This window comes from Patagioenas fasciata, chromosome 3 (genome assembly GCF_037038585.1).
Source record: "Patagioenas fasciata isolate bPatFas1 chromosome 3, bPatFas1.hap1, whole genome shotgun sequence".
In the NCBI taxonomy this organism is placed as follows: domain Eukaryota; kingdom Metazoa; phylum Chordata; class Aves; order Columbiformes; family Columbidae; genus Patagioenas; species Patagioenas fasciata.
The window spans coordinates 3571196-3597441 of NC_092522.1; the positions used below are offsets into that span (position 1 = coordinate 3571196).

Sequence of the window (26246 nt, forward strand, 5' to 3'; positions counted from 1 at the left end):
AACCTGTTAACCAAATAAACCAGGAAATAAAGATAAAAATCACTCCAGTAGCTGAGATATATAGGGAGTCACTATCAAAACTCATACCCAGGTGTTCTGATTTAATGGGTCCTGATGTAATGTCCTGTAAAATCTACCTCCAGGGACTTTGGAATTACCATGAAACAAACTTTCTGACAGACAAACTTGGTGTCATTCACATGAGTTCCAGAGGGGCAGGATTTTACTCTTGCTGCTGGAATAGCTAATTATCTGCTACCTGGACGATTTTCTCTGCAAACTACAGAAGAATAAGGAATTCTGTGCTACCTGATAACAGCACACGAAAATAGAATAAAATTATGTTTCTTCTTCAGGTTGCTGCTGATGATCCGGATGATGGTATAAATGGAGAGATAAGCTTTAACTTAGCCGGTGGCAATGAAGATGGATTCTTTGAATTGGATACATCCACAGGACAAATCAGTTTAAAAACAGTAATCCCATTAGGACTCAACGAGCTTAAGAACTTTGTCTTGTGGATAACGGCTATTGATGGTAAGACAAGATTTTAGTACAGGTCCATACAGCTATTCCTGGTGATGGGGTTTGATTGTTTTGGTTTTTTTTTCTTGAAGAAATGCTGTCAGAAAAAAGACTTTACTTTTAGAATACCGTATATTTTTATCTGCTCTTGTCTGTTGAAGAGAAGAAGAAAGTTTCCTATTCATCCAAAGTAATTGCTGCATCTCTGCTAAAACTCTGCTATCTCCTGATGCTGTTATATCAAATCTACGTTTTCTTTATGGCTTTGGGAAAAATAACATACATCTCACACCTTTTAATTATTGACTGGTGTTGCACTGCATAGGATACAGAGATTTGGGCACAAGCTACAATACACGAAACTTGGTTAGGATCTTCCAGCGGGACCATAATAGTATCAGTAAGGATTGAAAGAAAGAAAAAATCAGTCCCGGTGGATTTTTTTGTTGTTGTTGTTTAATTTTCATTTTTTATTGGCAGAAGGTGTTTTGTGCATCTGCTGGGAGATTGTTTTCTTTTGCTTGCAGGTGGGACGATTCCAAGGAGTTCATCAGTGCCAGTAGAAATCTTTGCAGTTGGAAACTCCAGGGTACAGTTCATTCAGAAAACATATAATGTGTCTGTGGAAGAAGAGCTGGTCAGTCCTGTTGAAGTAGTGAGGGTAAGAACAACTTCATTCTATAACTTGTATGGGACATGACAGCAGTAGGAAAATCCTGTAATATATGTTCTCTAAATGTCTATATCCCCTGAGTTATGGATAACGAGTTGTTGTGTTTTCTTTTCTGCATATCAGACTTCACATACATTACACACTGACCGCATCCCTCAGATGGACCCTGTCACCCATGAGGCCTCTTTCTTCAATTGGAACCTTTCAAACAGCATTTGCTACCATTTAACATCACAAACAAACAAAAACAAAACAAAAAACCCCAAACCAAACAAAATAAACCCCAGAACCACTTGAGAAAGTACACTTGCATGCTTTGCCCTGGGCATTATAGGTATTTGCATTTCTGTATTAGTGATGTTCCAATAAGAGAGTCCTCTCCAGCTGTATTTTTATGCATATATGCATTTTATGCTTGATTCTTACTTCCTTTAACAAATAAAATTAGTAAAATAAGTTCAGACACAGCTAACACCATTATTGTTTTTCAGACAGTGGTTTATTGGTTTGAATTCATTATGGATAATACTCTGTATTTTACACAGGTAGAGTATGAGTCTTTATATCCTCACATACCAGTCACATTTCAAGTACTGACGGAATCTGCTACATTTGACATCGATGCCAATGGGGTCATCTCAACAAAAGACAAACTGGACTACGAATCCAAGAATAATTACATACTAAATATTTCCTTGTCAGATGGAAATGCTACTGACTATGCCACAGTGTTTATCAGAGTTACAGATGTCAATGATAACAGTCCTGTGTTCAGTAGCATCAGCACCACCGTTACAGTTCTGGAGAACGCGCCAGCTGGAACTAGTGTTGCCAGAGTGTCAGCGACGGATGCAGATGCAGGTTTTAATGGACTAGTGGTTTATACTCTGAAAGGTGGAGAAGGAAAAATGGATATTGACACCTCGGGTTTAATTTTGCTGGAAAAAGAACTGGACAGAGAAAAACAAGGCTTCTATAACTTAACAGTGATTGCAAGTGACCAAGGCCAACCCAGCCTGGCTACAGCACTCAATTTGACAGTCGTCGTTGATGATGTGAACGACAACCCTCCAGTCTTCTCATCAAATAGATATGAAGTGAGCGTCCCTGAAGATGAAGCGCTCGAAAGGGCACTGCTAACAGTGTCTGCTACTGATTTGGATGCCGGGGCCAATGCTCTCGTGAAGTACAGAATCGTTAGCCAGCAACCTCCAACCTCCTCGCCAGTGTTTCTGGTCGATTTGTCCACGGGCCAGCTCAGCCTGAGCCAGCAGCTGGATTATGAAACCACCAAGCAATTTGAAGTAGAATTGGAAGCGTCAGATGGAGGGCAGCCAAGCCTCAGCGCTACAACACTTGTTGTCATCCATGTACTAGACGTCAACGATAACCCACCAGAATTTAATCAGGCAGCTTATGATATATCTGTGTTTGAAAACCTGCAAAAGGGTAGTCCCATCTACACCTTCAGTGTTACTGATAAGGACGAGGTAGGTTCCACATCAAAATGACATGCTTTTCTCTGTTAACCTGCAAAAAAGCATAATAGTAGTAGATGGGCAATGGAAGATTTCTTAAACGTTGGCAATAAGTACATTTTGTGTCACTAAAGCTTCATCTTGCACTCTGTGGAGCCAGCAATAAAACTTCATAACCAAGGAAGTTAAAACCCTGAACAAAATAGTTCAGTGGTGATATCAGAGAAGCTAGGGAGAATTTCTCTCCCTATGCATATGTAATCCAGGGCAGAAAAAGTTGTTTGTTTCTGTGCACATGCATATGAGATGAATGCATGTATGTTACACCAGAAAGAACAGGTTGGTTGGGTTTTTTTTTTAAGATCTGTGTTATTGCTTATTATGTCAAAACAATCAATTCAGTAACTTGCTTCTATCTGAGAACATTTGTTAGTGCATTTCTGTAATGCAGTCAACCTGCCCTTAGTATCCACTTAGTCAGGCAGAGATGTAATTTGTAAACCTGATATCGTTTCTTCTTCTTTAATAGGAAATTACACTCTGCTTTACAAAAAGCTGCTTCTTTTTCCCCTTGTTTTATAAAGAAATTTCATATGTAGCCATGGCACTGCGGATGTGGTTTGGAGGAAGAGATTTTTGATTTGCTATAATATCCTTGTTCATGTCACATTTAAAGGAACATAAATGTTTCTCCCAATTCAGACTCCCCTGAACCCAAATGGGTGAAGCCCACAGGGGCTTCAACCTAACCCAGTTTCTGTTTGCCAAATAAGTCTGTTATTCCTATAGCTCAGGGTGCAAGATCCTCATTTATTAAACCTTGCACTTGTACTTCTGTAATGAGAAGTCCTATAGAAATGTCAGGTATTAATGAGATGATTGTTTTAGCTTAAATATTCCTCATTTTAACCTCAATTGAACTGTGTTTTCTTTTTAGGCTGGCTTTTCTCAGGGATACTTCATTCATAACAGTACTTTGCTTACTGTGGATATCCCCGGAACACTTTCATTAAGGAATGACTCTGAACTGGACAGAGAGACTACATCTGGATTCACTTTACAGGTAAATTTGGGGACAGACTCTGCAGCTTTGGCTGTTTCTACTTCATTCTCTTGAACCCTTTTTTTTTTTTGTATTTTCATCAGGTGGTTAAAATTGTTTCTTACTGTGGCAGGTATGGGCAGTTGATGCTGAAACAAATGGTCTTAGTTCAAGTGCCTTGTTCCACATCACTGTTCTGGATGTCAACGATAACAACCCCGAGTTTGAGATGCAGCCATACAGCTTTGCGATTCTGGAAGGAGATTACACGTCAGGTACTCCTGCTACAGTTGGACATGTCACTGCTACTGATTTGGATGAGGGAGAGAATGCACGAATTACTTACTACTTATCAGCTGAGGATGGGGATAATCCATATAGCATCCAACAGGTAAGAGTTTGGATATGCTGAAAGCAATATTTAGATACCGATTTTTAGCAAGTTACTTGACGTGGTAAGATAAATCAGGTGAAAAGAGTAGGTAGTAGCCATTCTAGTACATGTAAAATAAATAACAACATATGGTCTGTAGTTTGGGAATACAAGTCGATGTCTGAAAACTAAGACATGCTGGCCAGGCATTCCTTGGAATCTGAACTCTAGTTGTCCAGAGGAGAACGGAGGATTTCAATCCCTTATTTCTTTTGAGAATTCAGTGTGCAAGAGTGATCAAAATGATCTGTGCCTGAACTGTGTAACCTTCTCTAGGATGGAACCATTTTGGCTAATGGCTTTGTAGACCGAGAAGCTAAAGAGACTTATGAGCTGCTGTTGGTGGCATCCGATAATGGAGTACCTCAAAGGCAGGTAATAGAGAGGAACACATTATTATTTATCTGCAGCTTTCTTTTGTTCCTAAATTTAAAGCACCTGTGCATTTTCTGACTCATGTTTTTCTCCTGTCACACACCAGAATTTCACATATGTCAGCATTCAAGTATTAGATGTGAACGATAACCCTCCTCGGTTTACAAGAGCACATTACTCAGCCAACGTACATGTAGCAACAGCAAAAGAAGGAGCATCTGTACTATCTGTGTCTGCTACTGACCTCGACCTTGGGAACAACTCTGTTATTTCATACAGGTAAACTTCCATGAGGTTAATAAGTAACTTTGTTAAAGAGACAGAAGAGTATTTTTCTTTCTCACAAAGTATTTTTATTGGTCAGAAGAAGATAAGACCTGTTCGTAGATGCTTTACAAGTCCTATAACCAGTAGGTATTTTTAAACTTGGGAAAAAGGACAGTCATTATGTTTTAGAGCTTATCAAATCATGATGACGCCATAAGAAAGAGAATGCAATCAAGCTATAAACTTAGCAATGAGAACTGAATGCTAAGATTTGTTTGAATTTCTGAAATTTTGAATAATATCCTGCAATTTCTGAATAGGAAGTAAATGAATCTCCAAAAATCACTCCCTTTTCACACATCTGTTTGCTGGGAGCAGGAGATAAAGAAATAATAACTTTAATAATAATAACTTTAATAATGTACTGTGCATTACAAAATTAAGGAAGATTTTTGTATGAGCCCTATATTATGGAAAATACCAGGATACCTTGACATGAAAAATATAGATTGAGAAGGACAGATGAATGAGTCAGTAAACTGTGGGTGTTTAGAAATAGTGTCTTGCAGGAGAATATTTTAAGCTATGAGATGGATTTTGCCTTCTTGTGGGCAATCCAGTTACCTGAGAGAGTTTGCCGAACACGAGGAATTAGCAGGTTTGCAGCCTTCAGACAAATATCACCTGGATTTCTGATATTGCTGAATGTGCAGCTGAGCGTGCAGAATCTGCCTTCCTTTCATGGGAAGATCAAGGGCTTGGGATATCATGCGAACTCAGGCATGAATGCTGTCGTCTTTGTGAGCGAAGACACACTTGGAAATAAAAAGGCTGGTATATATTTAGGCTAATGAAACAGCAATTAAAACCTGTCATTTAGCCATTCTCTATAAACAGGCAAACGCTATCTGTTGAGTGCTTGTTCCAGAAATAACAGTAAGTAGATGGTACTTCTAATGTCATTAATATGGCTGTTATATTGATTTCTCTTTAATACAGCCTCCTGAACCAATCTGATGATTTCCATATAAATAACCGCACTGGAGAAATCACCCTCAGCAGTAACTTGGACCATATCACAGCTGACACAGTTGTTACGCTGATAGTCATTGCTGCTGATCATGGAGTTCCTCAGCTCACATCAAATGGTAAATGATGTCTTCTCACCTTTTTTTTTGTCCCACACATAAATGTAACCTTTGAAAACATTGACATTTGAAATTAATTCCATCACTGTCAAGTCAAAATTAATTAGGGCTAGAACCCATGTTACATTTCAGCAATGGTGAATAATTTGCTTTTCACCATTTGATCTCCCAGCTGATCATATGAACAGAAAGTTTAGTTTAATAATTCTGATTAGAAATACAATTTTGTGCTTGTTGCAGTGGTGCTTATGATACAAAAAAACAGGACTTCATAGTAGTAGCCACTCTAAAAAGATGTATTAAAATAATATTGACAATTTGTGTTTCTCTTTCAGTTTTCCTTTATTTTCTTAAGATTAGAAACATTTAAACAAATTGCAAACTGGCAAACAACCCTCAAACACATTTCTGCTCATTCAAAAAACATTCAGACACATGGTATTTTCTGTAACTTTTTAATGTATTTTTCGGAGTTAGCTTTGATTTATCACGAACAGAAGAAACAACCGATTTTCTTAAAATAAAATGTGTGGCTATGAGAGAATTTGCACTCATATGTTTTTATGTATATCCTTTCACTTTTGTTACAAAGCAAGTTAGGGTAAGATTTTTGAGGAGTGGAAAACACCTGCATATCCCATTAACTTCAGATTGGTGACCCTTGCTGTCCTGTCATTATGAAGCAACACTCTGGTGAAATGGGGTTATTTTGGGACATTAGATAGGTATAAAAAGGCATCATGTTTTATGTGTTACATATTTATTCCTTCTCTCCTACACGCCGATTTCCATCATTTTCTATTACTTCCTCAAAAATTTAGGTAAACAAAGCATGATGATTTTAGCCACAGCTTCACTATTTCAATTTGTTCTCTCTCATCAGCCTCTGTTACTCTCTACTTGCTGGTAAACGACGCCAGCTTTGGCCTGGCTTTCGACAGCTCCAGCTACGAGTTCAGCATTGCAGAAAATGAACCATCAGGGGCTGCTGTGGGCTCCGTGACGGCTCTGCCGGGGAGCATCGCCGTACAAGTCACGTACTCCCTGAAATCTCATAGTGACAAGTTCTCCATCGGTGACCAAGGAGACATTGTGGCTCTTGCCAGCCTAGACCGAGAAGAAGTCGACCTATACAGCCTCATTGTAGAAGCTGTTGATTCTGTGGTGCCACCCAATACAGCTGTTGCTTTGGTACAGTATACTGCATTTTAAAATATTTTTTTAAAGGGATATAAATATTTTTTAAAATATATTTAAAAAATCAAGCAATATCCAGATATGTGTCATCCGTTACGCAAGGGTGAGGACTTTGAGGCCCTTTTATTTAATTTCCACTATTTTATTTTCCCAAGGATATATCAATCGTGAAATATTGTCAGCTTCACAAATTACATCGCTTCCTGAGAGTTCCTCTGTCAACAACCAATAACCAGAGAAACTGATTAACACTGAAACTCATTCTGTGCATAGGTCTCTCAAATGCATGAAGTAAACGAGCCACAGAGCTCCAGATTATTAATCCTTTTCATCTCTTCCACTTAGAGTAGACACTATCTCACTTCTCTCAGTCGAGAAGAATAAAACCAAATGTGGAGATGCTGAAGTTGTGAAAATGCTCCAATACTGAAAAATGCTGAAGTTGTTATATGTATCCCTTTGCTTTTTATGTTGGCATTTTTTCCCCTATAGACTCCATAGATTAAAATGAATCAAAATTCTCCTTTCAATACTGTTTCTACAGCTCAAATGTCTTTTTTTTTTATTATTATTATATTTTAATATTTATTTTTAATACAGGTAACTGTGAGAGTAAATGACATCAATGACAATGCTCCGGTTTTCTCAACGTTGATTCAAACTGAACTCTCGGTTCCTGAGAATGAAGCCAGTCTAGACTTGGGCGTATTTTCTGCTACTGATCTGGATATAGGAGATAACGCACTTATAAGCTACTCTCTGCAAGACGATTTTGCTGGAATATTCCATATTAACAGTTCTACTGGCGAGCTGATGACAAAAAAACCCTTGGACAGAGAGATGGTGGACAGTTATGAATTAAAAATAATAGTAAGTTGACATATTTGCTGCATATTTGCTGTCTGTTTTAGACCATGCAGCTGCGATACTGCTGTAATGCTTTTACTGTTTTGCCAATCCATACTATTTGTCCCTTTCCCTTATTTTTTATTTTTCAAAATGTATGTACTTAGACATTTTAAAAATACCGATTTCCAAGTTTATGCTTTCACTTCCGACATTCATGTGAATGTCTATTTATTATAGTTGACTTTTTTTAAAACTGCTAGAAATCAGATATATTATGTTGCATACAAAGAAGCGTTCCAGCACTGACCACCATGTACAAACATATTTTAAGGAGATCTTTACTGCTAACAAATAATTTAACAGGTCAACTTGTGGAACATATTCAGGACAGCAAGGAAATACACTAAAAATTGAATAGCATCTTCTGAAAATTCCAGAATTTATAAAAGTGGTCATTTTTTAAGACTAATTGAAAATTGTGTATATGTACCTATAGATGAGAACTTTCCTATGGCAGATGTTCATGCAATGTAAAACTCTGAATTTACTACATTCTAGCTACTCTTCACATCTTGCTTTGTAGACACTTCAAACCCTCAAAATACAAAGGATTTCCTTATTCTTTTAAATGCCATATTACAGACATGCATCTGTATACCATGAGTTTATGTTGATTAGTGCCACATACATCACATTTGATCAGGTTCCAGGCTTGAGCTTTTGCTTAATTGTTCACAACTTTGAGAACAAAACTGAGCCGGTAAAACAAGTTTGTATCAATGTAGCGGTGGGTTTAATGGCGAGTTGTTCCTTCACAGGCCGCTGATTCTGGCAGACCCTCGCAATCTGCAAGCTTAGTTCTTCACATCACTGTAGAAGATGTGAACGACAACCCACCAGTGTTCCCCCAGAAATCGTACTCCGTGACTGTAAAAGAGAATGAGCCTCCACATGTGGTATGTGACATTAAGAATAAACAAGCTGTTCTGCAGTTGTTTTCTTCATGTGAACTTCGAAGCTGTAATAACCTAGTGTTTTGTTTTTTTCTCATTTAGATTTTGAGTGCAGCAGCCACAGATGAAGACATAGGGTACAACGCCATTATTCATTACACCATAATTGGAGAGACTTCTCTGTTTCTTGTTGGAGAACTTTCTGGAAATATTACAACTCTTCAGCCTCTGGACTATGAGAGCCATTCCCAGTACACTTTTATTCTGAAAGCTTTCAATCCTGGGGAGCCACATCTCCAGGACACAGCAAACATTACAGGTAGCTCTAGTTTACCATAGAAAATTTACCTTCATTTCCCTTAGGCAATATTTCAGCATGTATAATTATGAGGCGTAAAAATAGCCTACAGTAGCAATACAGTTTGCTAAAGTAAAGTATCAGAAATGATGATGTGACTTTTCAATATAGCCACATGAAACTCTTCTCAAAAAACATTTGGCTTGTCAAAAATGAAGATTTTTCACATGAACCGATGTTATTTGTTTCAATGTATTCACAAATTTCTCTGTGTCATTTTTTGAGAACCTATTGACATTTTGATTGAAAAGGTTTCCAAAACTTCTTTTTGTGCTTGTTTACAGAAAGGCTGCTTGTAGGGTGGTTAGAAAAAATGTTGACATTTAGTTTTAGTGATATTAAAATAACAGTACTTGATGGCTGTTGTTGTTTTACTTTCAAAAAAATAGGTTTTTTCCCAACACAACATAAAAGATTTCCAATTAAGTTGGTATCCTCGTTTTTGGGCAGCCCAGCTTTTGATCAGTACAACTGGAAGTATTGGTTTATTTATTACTTCTTCTTGTGTTATGTTACTGTGTGTTACTATCGTGCCAGGTCATGTACAAATCTAAAACTAAGCAATCCTGTCTCACAATGTTTGTGATCTAAGTCAAAGACAAGAGATACCAGATGAATGTGAACAAAGAAGGGAACCCAGCGAAACAATAGGATGATATTATTCACGACAGATAATAGTGACATAGTAGAATTGTAGCCAGAAGTGCAGCCATTGTGGGAAACTATTGCTCAAGCAGGAAACAATTTAATCCATGAAGGCAAGAGTTTTGAAGTACAAAAAACAAGGTTGCCATCTGGTTCAAACTGAAAGAGCTCCAACTCCCTTCAGAAGAGCTGTGCTGATTTATATTAGCTGAAGAAATATCTTAGAACCATTTAGGTGAAACTTGCATTTACGCTCAGACATTGAACCTTCTTTTCTTAGTTACCGTGGAAGATGTTAATGAAGAAGGACCCATATTTGAGAAGCCCTCATATCAGCAGTTCCTTCTGGACAATTCTACAGCTGGCACGCTGGTAGTGGATATCAATGCAAGAGATGAAAGCAAGGGTTATGATGAAGGCATTTTCTACAATATTTCAGGTATGTTAGAAGAAAATCTTACAGGAATTTATTACTGGAGTACTTGCATGGTGCTAAACTAAACTGCATGACACAAGAATGAGAGATAATGGTCATAAATTGAAATGGCAGGTTCTGAGTGGATATAAGGGGAGCAAAAAGTAACTAAGTACTGGAACAGATTGCCTAGAGAGGCTGTCCTTGGAGGTTTTCAGCACCTGATAGATCAAAGCCTTGATGAACCTGCTCCAAATTCATTCATGACCCTGCTTTGAGCCAAGAGGTTGGACCAGAGGCCTCACAAGGGCCCTTCCAGAATTAGCAGAGGCTGGGTGTCTTGCTCCAAATCACATATACAGATTAGGATTTCAACTTGTGTCTCTTCAATCCTGGGCATATATTTCAGTCGCTTGTCTCTGCAGACTCTGCTGAACATCTCCAACGCTTGTTTTTCTGTCTTCAGGTGGGAACTCAGAAGGCCTCTTCAGTCTTTCCAGTGCCACAGGAGAACTCAGGTTAACAAGAGACTTAACAGAACAGACCGATCCCGTGTATTACTCCTTGAACATCACTGCTACGGATTCGGGTCTGCCGCCTCTTTCAACATCTGTAAAGGTACTAACGTTTTTACCTTGCTGTCTCCTTGCGCAGTTTATTCTATGGATTGTATTATTCCCAACTGTGTGTAACTACACCAGGAAATTAGTATTAGCGAGGCAAAACTAAGCAAAACAGGAATCAGAATGTCAGAGTTGCGCTTCTGTTTCAAGAACAGGATACAAGCTGATAGCAGGTACAAAGTTATGCTGCTATAGCAATTGCTGGCACACCACCTGTCTTTATTTTGATCATCCCATTTCAGAAAAGAAAAACAGAAGCTCTAGAATGTGAAGGAGAAAGATTAGAGGAGTGGAGACGTCAAAGAGTGGGACAGTCAGAGGCATTGTAATAGAAGTATGTGATAAACAGCAGACAGCAAATAAGGTCGTTCCTGTTTATTTTCCTATAACACAAGAACAAAAATTCTGAATGGAAGACTGAGAAATGTAAATATGATAAAAGAAATGTGTTGTTTTTTTAGACAGTGCTTATAACGAACTGGTGATCTTTCGCCATTCAATATCACAGTTTAGCAGATTTTAAAAAGTATGAGAAATGTATATGGATAAAGACATGCAGAAAATTATCTTCAACAGAATCTTAAAATGTAGACTTACGAGCCATCGTTCTTCAGAGCATTGGACAGCAGCTGTCTGCTGTAATTTAGAAATAAATTATCTTTCTTTTTGTGAAGCCGTGGGCATTATTTATTTACTGCCTGTCACCATTTTTCATACACAAAGTCAGTTACAGTAATTTAAAAATACTGTACTGACAAGCTCCTGCTCCGATCACACATTCTTCAGTGGAAGAATTTGTTGCAAACACGGGTCAGTACCTCTTTCTGAGAGCTCTTCAGCTAGACAAATCATTTGAAAAGTGCCGTATGCGATGGAGTCCCTCTCTATATTTAGGAAAGCATAGAGTTGAACCTAAAGCAACGAGGTTGCTGACATTTTTCACTAACCTTCACTGCCTTCAAGACACTAACATGTCAAACTCCGCATGCTTTTCTTTACTGACCAAATTCTGGACTTCTGCTGTTGCATACCTGAACGGAAAAGTCTGCTAAACCTGAAAACATAACCCCATGGTCATTCCATTTCTTCTGCAGGTGACAGTAGTGATAGCTCCCGTCAGCGTTTCGTTCCCGGTGTTCTCGGAAGAAGCCTATCGCCCTGCCCCGCTGAGCGAGAAGGCACCGCCAGACACGTTTGTTGTACAGATCAGTGTGCTCTATACGGGCCCTGTGATATACAGTATTGTGTCTGGAGATGAACAGGGTAAGCTCTTGACATGAAATAACAAAAAAGAGGGTGTCTTAAACAACTAGCACTGCAAAGCACTTGGCTTTTGGACTGTTTCTTCTCTCCTTTTTATCTCAGCTCTACAGCCATTAATACTGGATGTGTATTAACGAGATGTACAAATGTGAGATGGATCAGGTGGGGGCACATGATTGAATTTCCATCAGATTAGCTAGAGCCACCCGATACAGAGCTGACTGTGCCAGCTCTTTGCTTTTTTGTGTCTGCTACGGGAAGATCGGGTTGTACCTGATCAGGCATAAAGTTACAGTGACTGGAGAACGAATACCCAATCCAGCATGAAGACTGGAAAAGCTAACACTTTCTTAACAAACACGAATGTGTAGAGTAAGTTTACAAGGGATTGACTGGATCAGTGCTTTGTCACGCATCTTTTTTTACTAAGTTGATTTTATTATCATCAAACACAGCCACTTTATGTTTCTTTCTTTGTAAAATGTTTTGGATGAAGCTGTGGTGTCCTTGAAGTGATTTGCAGAATTCCTCAGCTTCAGTAAAAAGAGAGCTTCATAACAAATAAAATAATATCTGACTAAAACAGGGACAAATAATATCTGTGTCAGAGGAAGGTGAAGACATTCTGACTGGAGAGTGGTGGAGGAAACGTCTCCCCTTTGGTTCCCATCTGACATTTTGAATTATTTGTTTTTGTTAATTATGGCCCTGGGTAAATCTGACATGTTGCATTTTATTTTGTTCTTCAAAGAATACTGTCACATATGATATTCATATACATAATGTATAGTTTGCATGGATGTGTTCAGATCAGTTTTAACTAATGAAATAATAAAGAGAGTAATTCCTGTTTTTTTTTTTTTTCTAAACAGGGTATTTCATTATCAATTCATCCACTGGTATTGTAAAAACAAGACAGAATTTGAAACCGGAAGATTTTCCAGTCGTTTTCAATGTGCAAGCAACAGATGCGTCTACTACTAACATATTTAGGGAAGCTTCTGTGTATGTGGAAGTTATTGATGAAAACGACTTCTCTCCGGTTTTCCCATCCTCTCTACTTGAAGAAAGTTTGGAAGAGGTAAGAGAGTGGAATCACAAAAACAAACCCTCAAAATAATAATTAAAAAAACCCCTTTTGGTGAGTATACAAGTAAACATCCTGGAACTGGACTGGCTGACCATTCTGTTCTGCCATATGATGTTTTAGGGTTTATTTCAAGCTGAAAATACCAATACGTATAGAGAATGATCTGGAAGTGTGGACATATTGAAAGAAAAGTGAATCTTTTACTGATAAGAGGCTCCACAAAGGAAAAACAGCTGTTCCATCTTGATTATTTGTACACAGAGAATATTCATGTGCATTCAAAATCTAGTTTATGTGCTGGGCACTCATTCAGCCTTTTGTAAGGGAGCTTCATACAGAGTAGCAGGCAAAAACTCCCTAATTTAGCAACATTTCTCCTCTTGCTCGTATACAATCTGTTGTGATTCATCCCGACATTAAGCAATTGGTGGTAGAAATCAAGCCAGGTTTCTCTCTATGGCTGTTATGTTACGATAGCCAACAAAAGAAGCCACAGCATTTAATTATGCAAAAGCAGCTAGCTCAACATTTCACTCTTCCATTTTCAAACAATGTTTTTCATGCTTAAATCTGCTAGCTACTGTTTTTAAATAGCATCACACTGATTGTGTTTGTATTTTATATAGCACATACCCTGCCTTTGAGATTCCCAGCTGATTGACACACATTAACAGCCACAACCGATTTAAAACCTAGTCCATTTCTAACATTGAGCTAAATATGGGTTTCATTATCACACCTATTTTTCATGTTCCCAGTTAGTTTAATGGAGAAGAGTTAGAATTACATTTCCCAACCTTAAAAATTGATTTCCATGTGAAATATTTACACAGTAGGAATTGCTGGGTGCCCCATTGGATCAAATAACTTCAGATCAGGTCTCAAATGGCCATGCAAGTGAAACACTGATATTTAGTGTCAATCTTAGTGCAAATAACATTTTCTAAAAGGAGATAGATAATCTATTTGGAAAAGAGTAATTATTATCCAAATAACGTTCAGAAAGAAAGAAGATTTTGAAATTGAGAACATCAGTTGAGTTTCATAGGAGGAGAGGCTATTAAATATGAATAATTCCTCAGCAGCAAGTTAGATGCTTGAGGTTAACAGTTGGCCTGCTTGAAATCATGGTGACTTTTCTTCTTGAAAATTGCTGCTGTAGGTAGAGACATGGGGTGAAAAATAGGTATTTTCTGTCAATTAGAGAAAACGAGATTCTCTTCCTATGCTGAACAAGTTGTATAATTTTGATTTTAAACCATCTATACTATTGTAAGTGCATGCAAGTGTATATGTTCCTTCCCATCCTTCATGTACCTCAAGAAATTGCAGTTAATCAGTCTCTAACAGCCTCAATCTGTTCTTCATCCACAGAATTTACCTGCGACTCAGATTGTCCAACTGCAAGCTCAGGACAGTGACACAGGTAGAAATGGTCTCCTAACATACGGCATTCTTAGTGCAGATGCACGAAAATTCAGGATAGATGCAGCAACTGGAATTCTTTATTCCACTGCCCCCTTTGACTATGAAGAGGAACCTACAGAGTATCAGGTTTGCTTTAGATTTCTTAACTCTTCATCACGCAGAACTCTTTATCTTTCCCTTGGATGACAGGTGACACTTTTTGCTTTTGTTTAGTTTGGTATTGCTTTAACATTTTAGGCATTGTTTCAGCACGTGAGCATCTCCAGATGTGCTGTATTATTAAAGCAAGACACTGCCTTTCTTTAGACTATAATGAAACTCAAGCAAGGCTCATTGTTCAGCTGTCCTACGAACTCCCAAATGCTTCAGCACATGAATAACTAATTTCACAATGACAACTCACATATTCAGTGTTTTCTGGACTGCACTGAAATCTTACAGATACAATTCTCAGTTAATCATCTTTATTGTTGCTGCCACTGCTACATATTTTTTATGTTCTTATTTTGCTTCAAGCAAAAGTATTGGTGAATATGTTTGTTCTACATAGAAATACTTCTTTTTAATTGACCAAACAGTCCTTAAGTTTTGAATAATAATTTGAGGTGAATTCCAAATTTGACTTTACATTTCTAAGAATACTCTGAAGTTCACTCAGATTTTTAATGCTTATGCATGTACCTATGTGATTTCTTATTACCAATGACTGTGCAACTTACAGGTTGTGATATACGCTGAAGATGATGGAATCCCTGAAAAGAAAAGAGGTTACTGCACAGTTGTCATAAAGATCATTGATGTTAATGACTGGCCACCTGTCTTTGACCCAGTGACTGAATTCAGTGTAAATGAAAATGCGCCTGTGGGATTCGTAGTTGGAAAAGTCACAGCAACAGACAGAGACACAGGCGACAACGCCTTTGTCCTGTACAGCCTTACAGGTAACAAGGAATTCTCTTGCTGCACTGGAACAGCTCTCACTTTGTTGTCTATACTGTTATGCGCATAAGTGGCATTACGTGTGTTGTCTCCTTCCACCTCAGCTCTCTGCCCAGTCTATTAATATAAACTGCCTTTAATTTCATTTTAAATTAACGTGCCAGCTTGTGAAATGCAACTGAGATCTCTGATTCCTGCTTCCTGTCACCTCTAACTGTGGTAGCTGATGGCCTTAGGATGGGAAGAGCACCCCTTTTGCTACTGCCCCTAAATCTGGCAGAGATGGAGAATTAGACACCTCAAGCCAAAGCCTGCAGGAGTGGAAACAGTTGTTTTTGTCGTATGAACCATCAAGAGCGAAGTGTATACAGTTTATATCTTTTTAGAGTTTTTTATTTCCAATATGCATGCAGACTTTGGTGGCCAAAACCAGTAAAAGTCACTGTCACGTCTTTTGGCAGTCACAGTGATTTCTCTTTAGATCTGTGTGCCACTCAGTTCACCTTCATTAGAGACAGAATAAACTCAGTGACATCTCCTCTTAGAGATCTTGGCAGGAGCACTGCCTTGTTACAGGACTGCTGCAACCAGCAAACAAGAGACTGAACATACAGAAGATCAGAGGGCTGTAAAAATTCCTGGGAATGCCTCTAATCTCCTCTGAGAGCTGCACAGGCTTTGAGGAACTTTATTCCAGAGATTCACCCCACAACTCCAATGTGGTGTCCATCACCATTTGCCTGCCTCAAGCACCATTACTTTTTGAGTGTGACAGATGTATCTGCAGAACTTGTTAACCCGTTCTTTTGGCTCACATTTCAAATGCTTATCCACTCAAAATATCTTATATTTTTCTTCTACGTTATCTATATGATATATTAAAAAATGTTTTAATGAGCTTAAGACACAAGTAAACATATAATTTAAGAATGTGGTTAATTATATGCTTTTAAGATGTATGCATTGATAATGCTGCTTTAAATGTATCTCAGGTGGTGGAGGAAATATATTTGAAATAGATGAAATAAATGGCGACATTAAGATAAAGAACTCTCCGGACTATGAAACCATGGATAAATACAACCTCACGGTGAATGCAGTCAACAGTAAATCTGCCCCTTTCCATCAGGTAAAAGACCATTATTGAACAGTGACTCATCTAATCAGAGTGGATTTTGAACTAGTGGGAGGGAGATCTGTTAGACATTTATTATGCAGAATAAATTAGTCATCTAATCATGTCTAGGGTTGGACTTTTGCGACCTTTGTCCATGCTGAGTAGTAGTATTATACTCCATAATTAGTTGGAATACCTCATAATCATACACAGTAGAATTTGACCCTGAATTGTTTGCAGACTATAACCTGTGCTGGGGAACTGGAATTCTTGCCTGCTGCTCTAAGTGCTGTGATAATTTTTCATGGGAGAAAAAGTAATTTTCAGCAAATTGTTCTAGTTCTGCAGTATTTCTCATATTTGAAAAGATATTACACACTTGTTTAACAGAACTAGAACATGTGTGGTTGCATTAACTGCATCTATCAGCAGCTGCAGGTGTTGGCCTCCTAAACACGTCCTGTTCTTGCTCATTCAGACACCTTTCAAGAAGTAGAATCCTACTGCAATGCTGAATTTCTGCCTCTTGCGTTAAAATCCTGTAGTGATGTTTAGGTCACAAAATTAAACAGTATTTTACTACAGCATTTTCAATGTCTAATTTATACGTTTTGTTGCATGTGCAAATCACAAAAAAAAATCACCAAACATTCTAAATATTCCAAAATGCTTGAAACCATTTTGTTTCCTAGGCAACTACTCATGTCGCTGTTCTAGTGATTGATGTGAACGATAATGCTCCAGTATTTGCTCAGAATTCCTATTCTGCCTCTATAAACATGATTAATCCTGTAGGTGCTCATGTCATAACGGTGAGCGCTACCGACCAAGATCAGGTAACTACTGCTGTTTGATTTTGACACTGCTTTAAGCTGAAGCCCAAATGTATTTTTCTCCGTTCTCTAGGCATGAAACACCAAATGTAGCAGAAAGTGCATTCTAATTGACTAAAAGCACTGGGAATTGGAAATTAGGACTTTTGATGTTTCTGCCTTGACACTGACTTACTCCCTGTCTTTGCACATGTTTCTTCAGCTATATTTACCTTAATTTTTCCCCTTATCATACAGAGCCGGGCTGTTCTTTCAGAAGTATACAAGGACTTAAGCAATTTAGTGTCTGTGAACTTATTTCAACTTCTGAAGTAGAAGAACCTAAAACTTCAGCTTCATGTAGATGGCTTGAACATGGAAATGTTTGTTTGCCAGACACCTCTGAAGTTAACTACACCCCAGCTAATTCTCTCTGTCCTCATTTTTTAAAGTTTATATATATATATGTATGTATTATGCCCATCAAGTAGTATCCAAGCACTGGTAGCGATATCCAGTAGTCAACCAAATCACCATGACAAAGTCACCACTAATTATCTCATTTAAAAGAGGAAACATCTTGAAGCGACAACAAAATAGGTGTAGCAGGTGCCTTCCTATTTTTTCACGTATAATTTTGATTAAAATAGCTGCAGCTGTCATATACGGCTGCAAATAATTTAATGCCCCCCCTTTTTAACCATCCTTCTCAATAATTTTACATAAAAAGTGAAATTACTTATAGAAATTGCTGGGCTCTGAGATCTGCATTGAACCCCTAATGAAGCTCATTCTTCAGGTAATGTCTGGACCAGACGTTAAAATTATAAATCCACAGATGACTCGGTGACAACAGATGTTCACAGCAGGGTCTGATCCTGCAGCCACAGAGCCGTGGCAGAGCAGAATAGAACTCTTTTCAGAACAGAGCCAAGTGCAGTAGAACAAACCCTGTGGGTTTGTCAGAATGGGTTGTCTCAGAGAAGTGAAGCGATGTGAACGGAGTAAAACGTGTGACAGGCAGGAACGGGGTTTACCCACACAGCAGGGGCAGGCTGTGCTTCTCCTCCAGGTGTGAAAAGCATCCAAGGGTCTTATTCTCCTTGACATTGCACCTTCAGCTGACTCTTTCACTACTCTGATTGTCCCCCCCTACACCTGTCCTTAACTTATTTTCTTTGGAGACCTTTTTTCACATTTTTCTTGTGGAACTGGCCAACTGCTTGTGAATTTTCTTCTGGTTTGTGGTTTTTTGGCATCCATCCTACTACTGTAGCTAACCCCAAGTTTTAATTCCTGAAATGAATTCATCATTCTCAAAGTATATTCACTAGAGACATTTAAGTGTTGTCAAATCTCTCATGTCAGTGTTTATCCCACTCTTAAAAATGTATTCCCAGTGTGTGTAGCTTTTTTAGTATTGCTATGGGATTTTTATTTTTAAATGCTGGAACACCAAAATTAATTTGGGAGGGTGGGGTACTCTGCCTATTGGTGCTTTCCCCTGATGCTCTTGTATAGCTCTGAGCCTGGTTCTCTCTACTTTTTTAAGCATGGAAATATTGAGATTCCAGTGAGTCTGTACTATGGGACTTGGGCACTGAAATAATGTAGTTACATTAAGTTTTGTTCCTTCGATGGCAGGGGGAAAATGGCCTTATTGAGTACTCCATCCTCCCCGATCGGGACCTCAGCCCGTTCTTCCTGATAGAAGATGCGCGTGAGGGGAAAATAATTACAACTGGGAACCTGTCTGCATCTGGAGAGATCCATTTAACAGTCATGGCTAAGGACAAAGGCTCTCCAGCTTTAAATGCCACTGCTATTATTACTATTAATGTGTTGGACAACCGTCCATTTGTTCCTCGATTTAATGAGAGCGAAATCAGGTGAGGCTTTCATATTAAGTTATATAACTCTCACAAATTCTCCAGGTAGTGGAAGATGTAGTGAAGTTGAAAGTTGAAACTAACTTTCATATTTTTCCATGCAGAAAAAAGGACATCTGGGGTTTTTAAACAAAACATGCAGGAAATTCTGCTATGCAGGTGGTTCTATGAATGTGATGGGAGGCATCACCTTTCACTTCTTTATCATTTAACTTGCATAAGCCAGAATCTTAGTCCCTTTCCCCTTGCAGACTAATGAAACATTCATCCTTAGCCTTTACTCCAGGATAAACAAATGTCTGGCTAGAAAAGTAGGGCTTGCACTGCACTCAATGTCAGTGAGCTCTACCAAACAATTAATAGGAGATGGGGCAGGATTTTCCACAGGAAACTTGTTCTTAAAGAATTAAATTTCAAAGCCTGCCAGTGCAACAACTGCTGGGAAATTTAACATTATGGTTTATCTTTTTATTTTCTACATTAGGGTTTCCGTTTTGGAAAACACAGGAGTGGATTATTTAATTTATGGTTTTACTGTGGTTGAAACTTTAGGAAAACCGATTCATTATACAGTCGCATCTGGCAATGAAAAAGGTGAGTACTATTTCCATTACGAGTTAAAATAGCTAAGATAAAAGAATAACCTGTCTTTTGGGTGTTGCTGTATGTAAATGAGGAGTTTGTGTACTACCTTTTTTTTAAAAAAATGACATTAATTTTTATCCTTGCTCTCAAAGAACTTCTTCCCGAGCTCTTCAGCATGGACTTTGTTAATCTTCTTTGGTAGAGAGGTGGTGGTCACTTGCTAGAAAATGGGTTCCTATAGTTTTAAGTTAGGATAATTTCCAAACCGAGGGTGCCAAAATTGAAGTAGTTGTTAGTCCATCTTTTAGTCCATCTTTTCTTTGCACTTGTTTAGCCAGTGGAAATGTTGCATTTTGCGTTCTTAAGAGCAGAGGACCCACAGAAACTTCCTAAGTGCAGCTAAGACACAACAGGCAGGAGGGATAAAAGTGAAGTGGTAGCTGTAACAATTAAAGTGCATGTTTTTCCTCTCAGGTCATTTTAGATTGGATCCAGAAAGTGGCGAACTGAGAACAGCAATTAATTTGAACTATGAGGAAGTTTCTCAGTATGTGATTTTAATTGAAGCAAATGATAATTTCTCATCTGTCGCAGAAGTCCAGAGTTCAGGTAAGTTTTTTGCTTTGAAGGACATTCCAACTTAAATCAGGGCCGATGAGCCCTTTTGCATTTGCAAGCAGAATCGTGATTCTCTTTAACTGAAAAGCCCGATGTGAAAAATGAAAAGCTGAAGGTGAAGGCTGTGCAGAGAAAAGCCAGCAGCCTTCCTCCAAGGCTGCAAATCTCACAGAGCCCTAATGTGCTCTCAGAAAATAATATAATAGCTGGGCATCGGACTTCTCAGCAGGAGCTGGAGGAACCTGCCTGTCCTCACATGCAGCAGAGATACTGCTGCAAAGCCACAGCCTGACCCGGCCTTCAAAAGTTGTGCCTTGCTGGTGCTTGTTGCAGTTAAGTTGTGTTTTTTAATAGGCCTGTTTGCTCAAAATGTGGCGATGCTGACAATCTCGGTGCAGGATGTGAATGAAGCGCCAGTATTTTTGAATAACGCCTACTCTGCTCGGATACCGAACTCTGTGCCGTACAAGTACTCGGTTATTACAGTTCAGGTAAGTATCTTTCTGTGCTCTTCATGAGGACAGAAATCTTTTGAAAGATCTGTTTTTTTTTCATAGTTAAACTGAGTTAAAGTAGCTGCTAAATCTGCTTTTGAAAGCCTGAGACAGATTCTACTCATCGTCCAGGTTTAATATAATGGTGGTGAGGGATGGGGTGTAAAAGCTATATGGTCTGTTCTGACCGATGCTATGTTATGGATTCCATACTGTACAAACTGCCATTCTCTCTTTGGCACCATTAACCACTTTGTTATCCGTCAGATGAATTACAAAATGGAGCAGTTCTCATTTTTTTTTCTAAATCTGATGTTATCCTTACGTTCTAACCTACTCCTGTTATGCTTGCAGCTGTAGAATCTTCCAGATTTCATAGGAAATATATATCCCCTTTTATAACCCATGTTCTGATTCTGATAGTTTGTGCCCCACTTTGTTAGCGCAAAGAGAAAAATATGTCAGCACTATCCTAGAATACTCCAGTCTCACAGATAGAAAGTGCAGAATTTTATCATTGAAGAGCAACGTGCAGCCCAAAACCCACAAGGTGACTTTCACAAATCACCTTTCTTTTAAACCCAGGCCACAGATCCAGATTCAGGAGACAACGGACTTCTGCTGTACAGCTTAGTGGATAGTCAAACAAACGAATTTGACATCGATGAAAATACAGGGCAGATTTTTACAGTTTCTGTAGCGGGAAAAGCTGGAACATTTCATCTGGAAGTCCAAGCTACAGACCAAGGCACAACAAGACTCACCGCCCGGACAACAGTCAACGTAAGGAAGATGCTATTTATAATCCTGATTTGCTTCCGTGTCAAAACTCATTACACAAGAAGGGCTAAGTTGGGTAATGACAAAATACAATTACTTAACACCACACAGTGAGTATTTATTACGTATTTTCAAGCCAGAATTATGAGGCTGCTGTTTCCACTGGCAAATTAAAAACATACGTTGTCATGAAGACTGAACTTAGAGGGCAATTATTATCTATCAGAGTTTGGTTTTGTTTTTTTAAGTTGATCTATGAGATGTACAAATTCTTGAGAAAACGTGTGATTTCTTTATTAGATAACCGTTGATTCCAGTTCCAGTAACAACATTGTGGTGGTGACCCTTAATCAGAAGATCAACGTTGTTGAAAGACACATTGCTGAAGTAAAAAGGTATTTTTGCAACTGTGGGGTTTATTCTGATGCAATATCTAATGACAGATTTAGAGTCCCTTTGAGACAGGGATCTGACAGCCTGCAGGGGAGGTGATACAGCCAGTGCCTGTGAAAAGCTAGGCCTTAAACTTGATGTAATACAGAATAATTTGAGGGAATTCACAGGAAGTGACTAGTTTTGACCTGGTAAAATGTGAAGAATGGAAAAAATGAGTTTGTGACATTGACACTACTATGGCACCGGTTTCTTGTTGTTAAAAATGCAATGCAAACCCCGGAGCTGTTCTGCTGCTTTCTTTGCAGTGGCTGGCGCTGACTGCCGTCAGCATGATGGATTGACTGGGCCAGTGGTCCCATCCAGCACAAAAATCTCTGTGAAAAAGGAAACAATGAGGATTATGAGACTGAATTTCCCTTCTCCCCACCTTACTCTGTTTTTTATAAATAAAGGCAGTGACACCTATAATATCAAGCATTAAATGAGCCCCCTTTCACTTTGAAAAGCATGGCTAAATATACAATATACTATGCAATGCTGGTTAAGACATCTAAGTATAAGGGTTTGTTAACCCTTCCTTTCTCAAACTAATTGTTCAGTTATGCTAATGGCACCTATCTAAGAATTTTCAGGCTACGTACACAAGTTATATAGCACCTACTAATGAAAATCTTTGCTTACCAGTCAGAGACAAGGACTGGATTTTTTTTTGCTCTGCTCCTCTCAATCGCTGAACACTATTGGGCAAATAGTTTAATTCCTTTGCTGATGATAATCCTGCATTTTTACATGCTTAGATTACAATTCTAAATATCTGCAAAGTGTTGTATTAAATACTACTTTTCCACCATTTAATTTCCATGGTAAAATAATTCGCCGTTGCACAGACAATTTAAGACTTTTTCTTAATATAATGGCAGGGTCCTGGAAGATAAACTCGAATGGAATGTGTACATCACTGATGTTTATTCCAGTGAGCTGGAAAGAAACGCAAGAAGCAGCACTGATGTGAGCTATGTAAAAATTATCGCTTTTGATGAGGCAAACAAGGAAGTACCTGCAGAAGATGTAAAAAGGTCTGTATGGCACAGTCCGTCTTCTGGGTGTCAGAGCAAATTGTTCATGTCTTGGTCTGGACAGGTTTTGATCAAATAACAGTTTATCTGAGACTTATCTCCTAAGTATTTTTAGAATGCAGAAAGCTTTCATTACTTATTGAAAGGTAATTTTCAGCATTTGTCAAAAACTGTTTAATGGTGCAAAATAAATTTAAAGGTCAGTTTTAAAAAAATTGAAGCAGAAAGAATATTATTAAAATAGATATCAGCTTCACTTCAGAATTGCACAATATTGATTAAAAACTTCCATTTTAGGTCTATTTAAAATTTGTTTAATGACATGACAGTGGTATGAATGCATATTCTTACTAATGCTGACCTCTCAGGTTCAGTTCTCTGAACTGTGCAGCACTTTAGTTCACAGGCACCAGGCCTGATTCATTCAGGAAAAATTCTTTTTTCTAGTAAAGACATGAAAATTCCGAATCTTCGGAAAAGGTCTTGGTGGACCAGGGAGCAATAGTTTCTTATTTTCTTCACTATTCTTCAAGCCAAAATGAAAGCCTGACAAATCACTGGTGTTTTACGCTTCTGTCTTCAGAAAACTTAGAGAGCAGCAGAGTAACATTGAGACAGAACTGGAGAAGATATTTGCAACGCCTGTTAGCGCTGCCATTGAAGAGGCTCCTGCTGACCCCGCAACTCCTGAACTCATCGCAACCATCGTGCTCAGCGTTCTGCTCGCCTGCACCCTCGTAGCCTTCCTGGTTTACGCACTTTTTACTATAAAAAGGAAAAGGTACAAATAGTTTAACTTTAATAATGCAGTTTAGACTTGCAACTAGTAAGTTTACTTTAAATGTCAACTTGAAAAATACTTACCCGATGAATTCGTGATATTTGCACCAAGTATTGCCTAAGATTTGCTATAAAACAAAATGCCTGACATTGCGCTGTAGATATCAAACACAAGACAGGTAACTGCAAGTTGGTTTCTTCTTGTGTTTGTCACATAGCAATTGCAGAAACAAATACTTTTGAAAACACAAACGTGGACAGTGGGAATTTTAAGTGCAAAGGGGGGCACAAGTAGGTGTAGTAAGTCTCGTCTAACCTCACGAGTGCTGAAAGTAAGGGCGGTTTTGCTGCTGGCTGCAGTGGAAGCAGAACCCCACACCAGAGGAAAATAAATGCTGTGTATTAAACTTATGACACAAATACTTCACGTTCTGTTTTTAAAACAACTATAAAGCCAATCTTCAAAAAGAACTAACAATTATATTTTACTGTCTTTCTCATTTTCAGAAAGTATCAGCAACAGTATTTGGTTAAGAAGCAAGCTGACGTTATCCATGGTATTGATAATCCGTGTGCAATGGACAAAAATGCAAGTCTGAAAAGCTTAGAGAAACCAGAGCACACGAATAATGTGTAAGTAGAATGTTGATATCACAAATTCATAAAAAATAGTATATTAAAAGATGTTCTAGTTGACTCTGGTAACGTAGGATTTTCCTTTTATCTTTCACTAACATATCAGTTGATTTTTAAGAATCTGTGCAATTTTAAGAACTCTCCATCTGAAGGAAGCTAACGACTTTTAATCTTGTATAAAACATTACAAGAGCAAACTCCTACTTACTCTTTAGCAAATTAAGCCTTATGCAGAAGACAATCCAACCAACCACACCAAACGTTCGTTATACAAGAAGCTACTTAATGCTTCCCTGGGTAAAATCCCAGTAATTTGAGATCAGTGCACATGCTGCTCTCTGTTTTAGAGACACTAAGATTTCTGTCACTTAACTATTGGCAAGCTCATGGTTGTTCTGAATTCTCTTTCAGGAAAACTGAAATAATAGCGTTTAGCAACATGGGAGACACCAAAGGAGGTGATGCTGGCAAAGGCGTAATCGAGGCCGATGAACAGTGCAGGTACCTTGACACGCTGCTGTTGGATTATGACAGTGAACGTGAAGAAAATGCAGCATCTGGAAAAGCCGCTGAACCTACAAATGTAGGATCCCTGCCCGCTGCAGAGTTCACAACAAAACAGGTAATCCGCTTTTCAATTGCAAAGAATGGAGTGGAAGATATTTCATTACTGTTCATCAAATAACCGAAAGAATTTGCAAGCTTCAGAGACAGAAAATATACACATAAAAGTTATATGACTTCTCAGAATTTGTCAGCACGCTGTGACTTTTAGCTTTCTGCCTCACCTGTGTTGTTTTCTTGCAGGATTCCTTTCTGACAGACACAAATCAAGAGTCAGATCTTCCCGTAACACCTGATCCCAAAAAGCCCGCCCCTGAAAAAGAACTGAAAGGAGTAAAATTTTCAGAAGTGGCCGTTATTTTGGATGCAGACTCTGAAAATAATGACCCTGATGATAACGATGTGTTTTTCCACCAATAAGAAAACTTTTAGGAAAACCACACTGACACTCATCGCAACAGTACAGAATTGAATGAGCAATAAGAATATGGGAATGCTATCCACATTTTAATTCCTGCTACTCCTGTTTGTGCTGTGAAGTGGACAAGGAATAAGGACTGCAGAGCGGTTGTAATGCGCTACTTTCCTCGATGTGGTGCTTATAGTGTATTTAATTTATGTGTAAATTAAGACAATAAAACCGATTCCACATGTGACGCCTTGTCATTAATTTAGATTAAGTGTTCCTCGGACCTAAATTTTCTGTTTTGTGTAAGGAATGTTTAACGAAAAACTGTTGTTTTTTACAGAACTGAGGACCTGGCGCCTGACCCCAGCCAGGGGTAAGGACGGAGAGAC

At 38.4% G+C, this 26246-nt stretch overlaps 1 protein-coding gene across 1 annotated transcript; it reads left to right on the top strand.

The window, feature by feature from the left end:
* The first annotated feature begins 1716 nt into the window (after positions 1-1716).
* LOC136099689 (cadherin-23-like) lies at positions 1717-26101 on the top strand. The gene is made up of 29 exons (XM_071806924.1): positions 1717-2688; positions 3614-3739; positions 3852-4109; positions 4428-4526; positions 4633-4805; positions 5793-5941; positions 6825-7132; positions 7739-8008; positions 8806-8943; positions 9043-9259; positions 10224-10382; positions 10825-10976; positions 12076-12244; positions 13117-13325; positions 14709-14888; positions 15484-15703; positions 16694-16830; positions 17511-17654; positions 19275-19519; positions 20004-20113; positions 20579-20713; positions 21077-21213; positions 21802-21999; positions 22297-22391; positions 23313-23468; positions 24052-24249; positions 24756-24881; positions 25296-25506; positions 25692-26101. The coding sequence occupies exons 1-29, from the start codon at positions 1717-1719 to the stop codon at positions 25866-25868; spliced, it is 5868 nt and encodes a 1955-aa protein (XP_071663025.1). The 3' UTR covers positions 25869-26101.
* The last annotated feature ends 145 nt before the right edge of the window (positions 26102-26246 follow it).

What these genes read in the sequence shown, in the direction of transcription:
- LOC136099689 (XM_071806924.1), top strand. Translation starts at nt 1,717, where the DNA reads ATGGATAATACTCTGTATTTTACACAGGTAGAGTATGAGTCTTTATAT. An exon ending in CATCTGGATTCACTTTACAG is followed by an intron (nt 3,740 to 3,851) that starts GTAAATTTGGGG and finishes TTACTGTGGCAG; the next exon opens with GTATGGGCAGTTGATGCTGA. An exon ending in GCGCTACCGACCAAGATCAG is followed by an intron (nt 17,655 to 19,274) that starts GTAACTACTGCT and finishes CTTCGATGGCAG; the next exon opens with GGGGAAAATGGCCTTATTGA.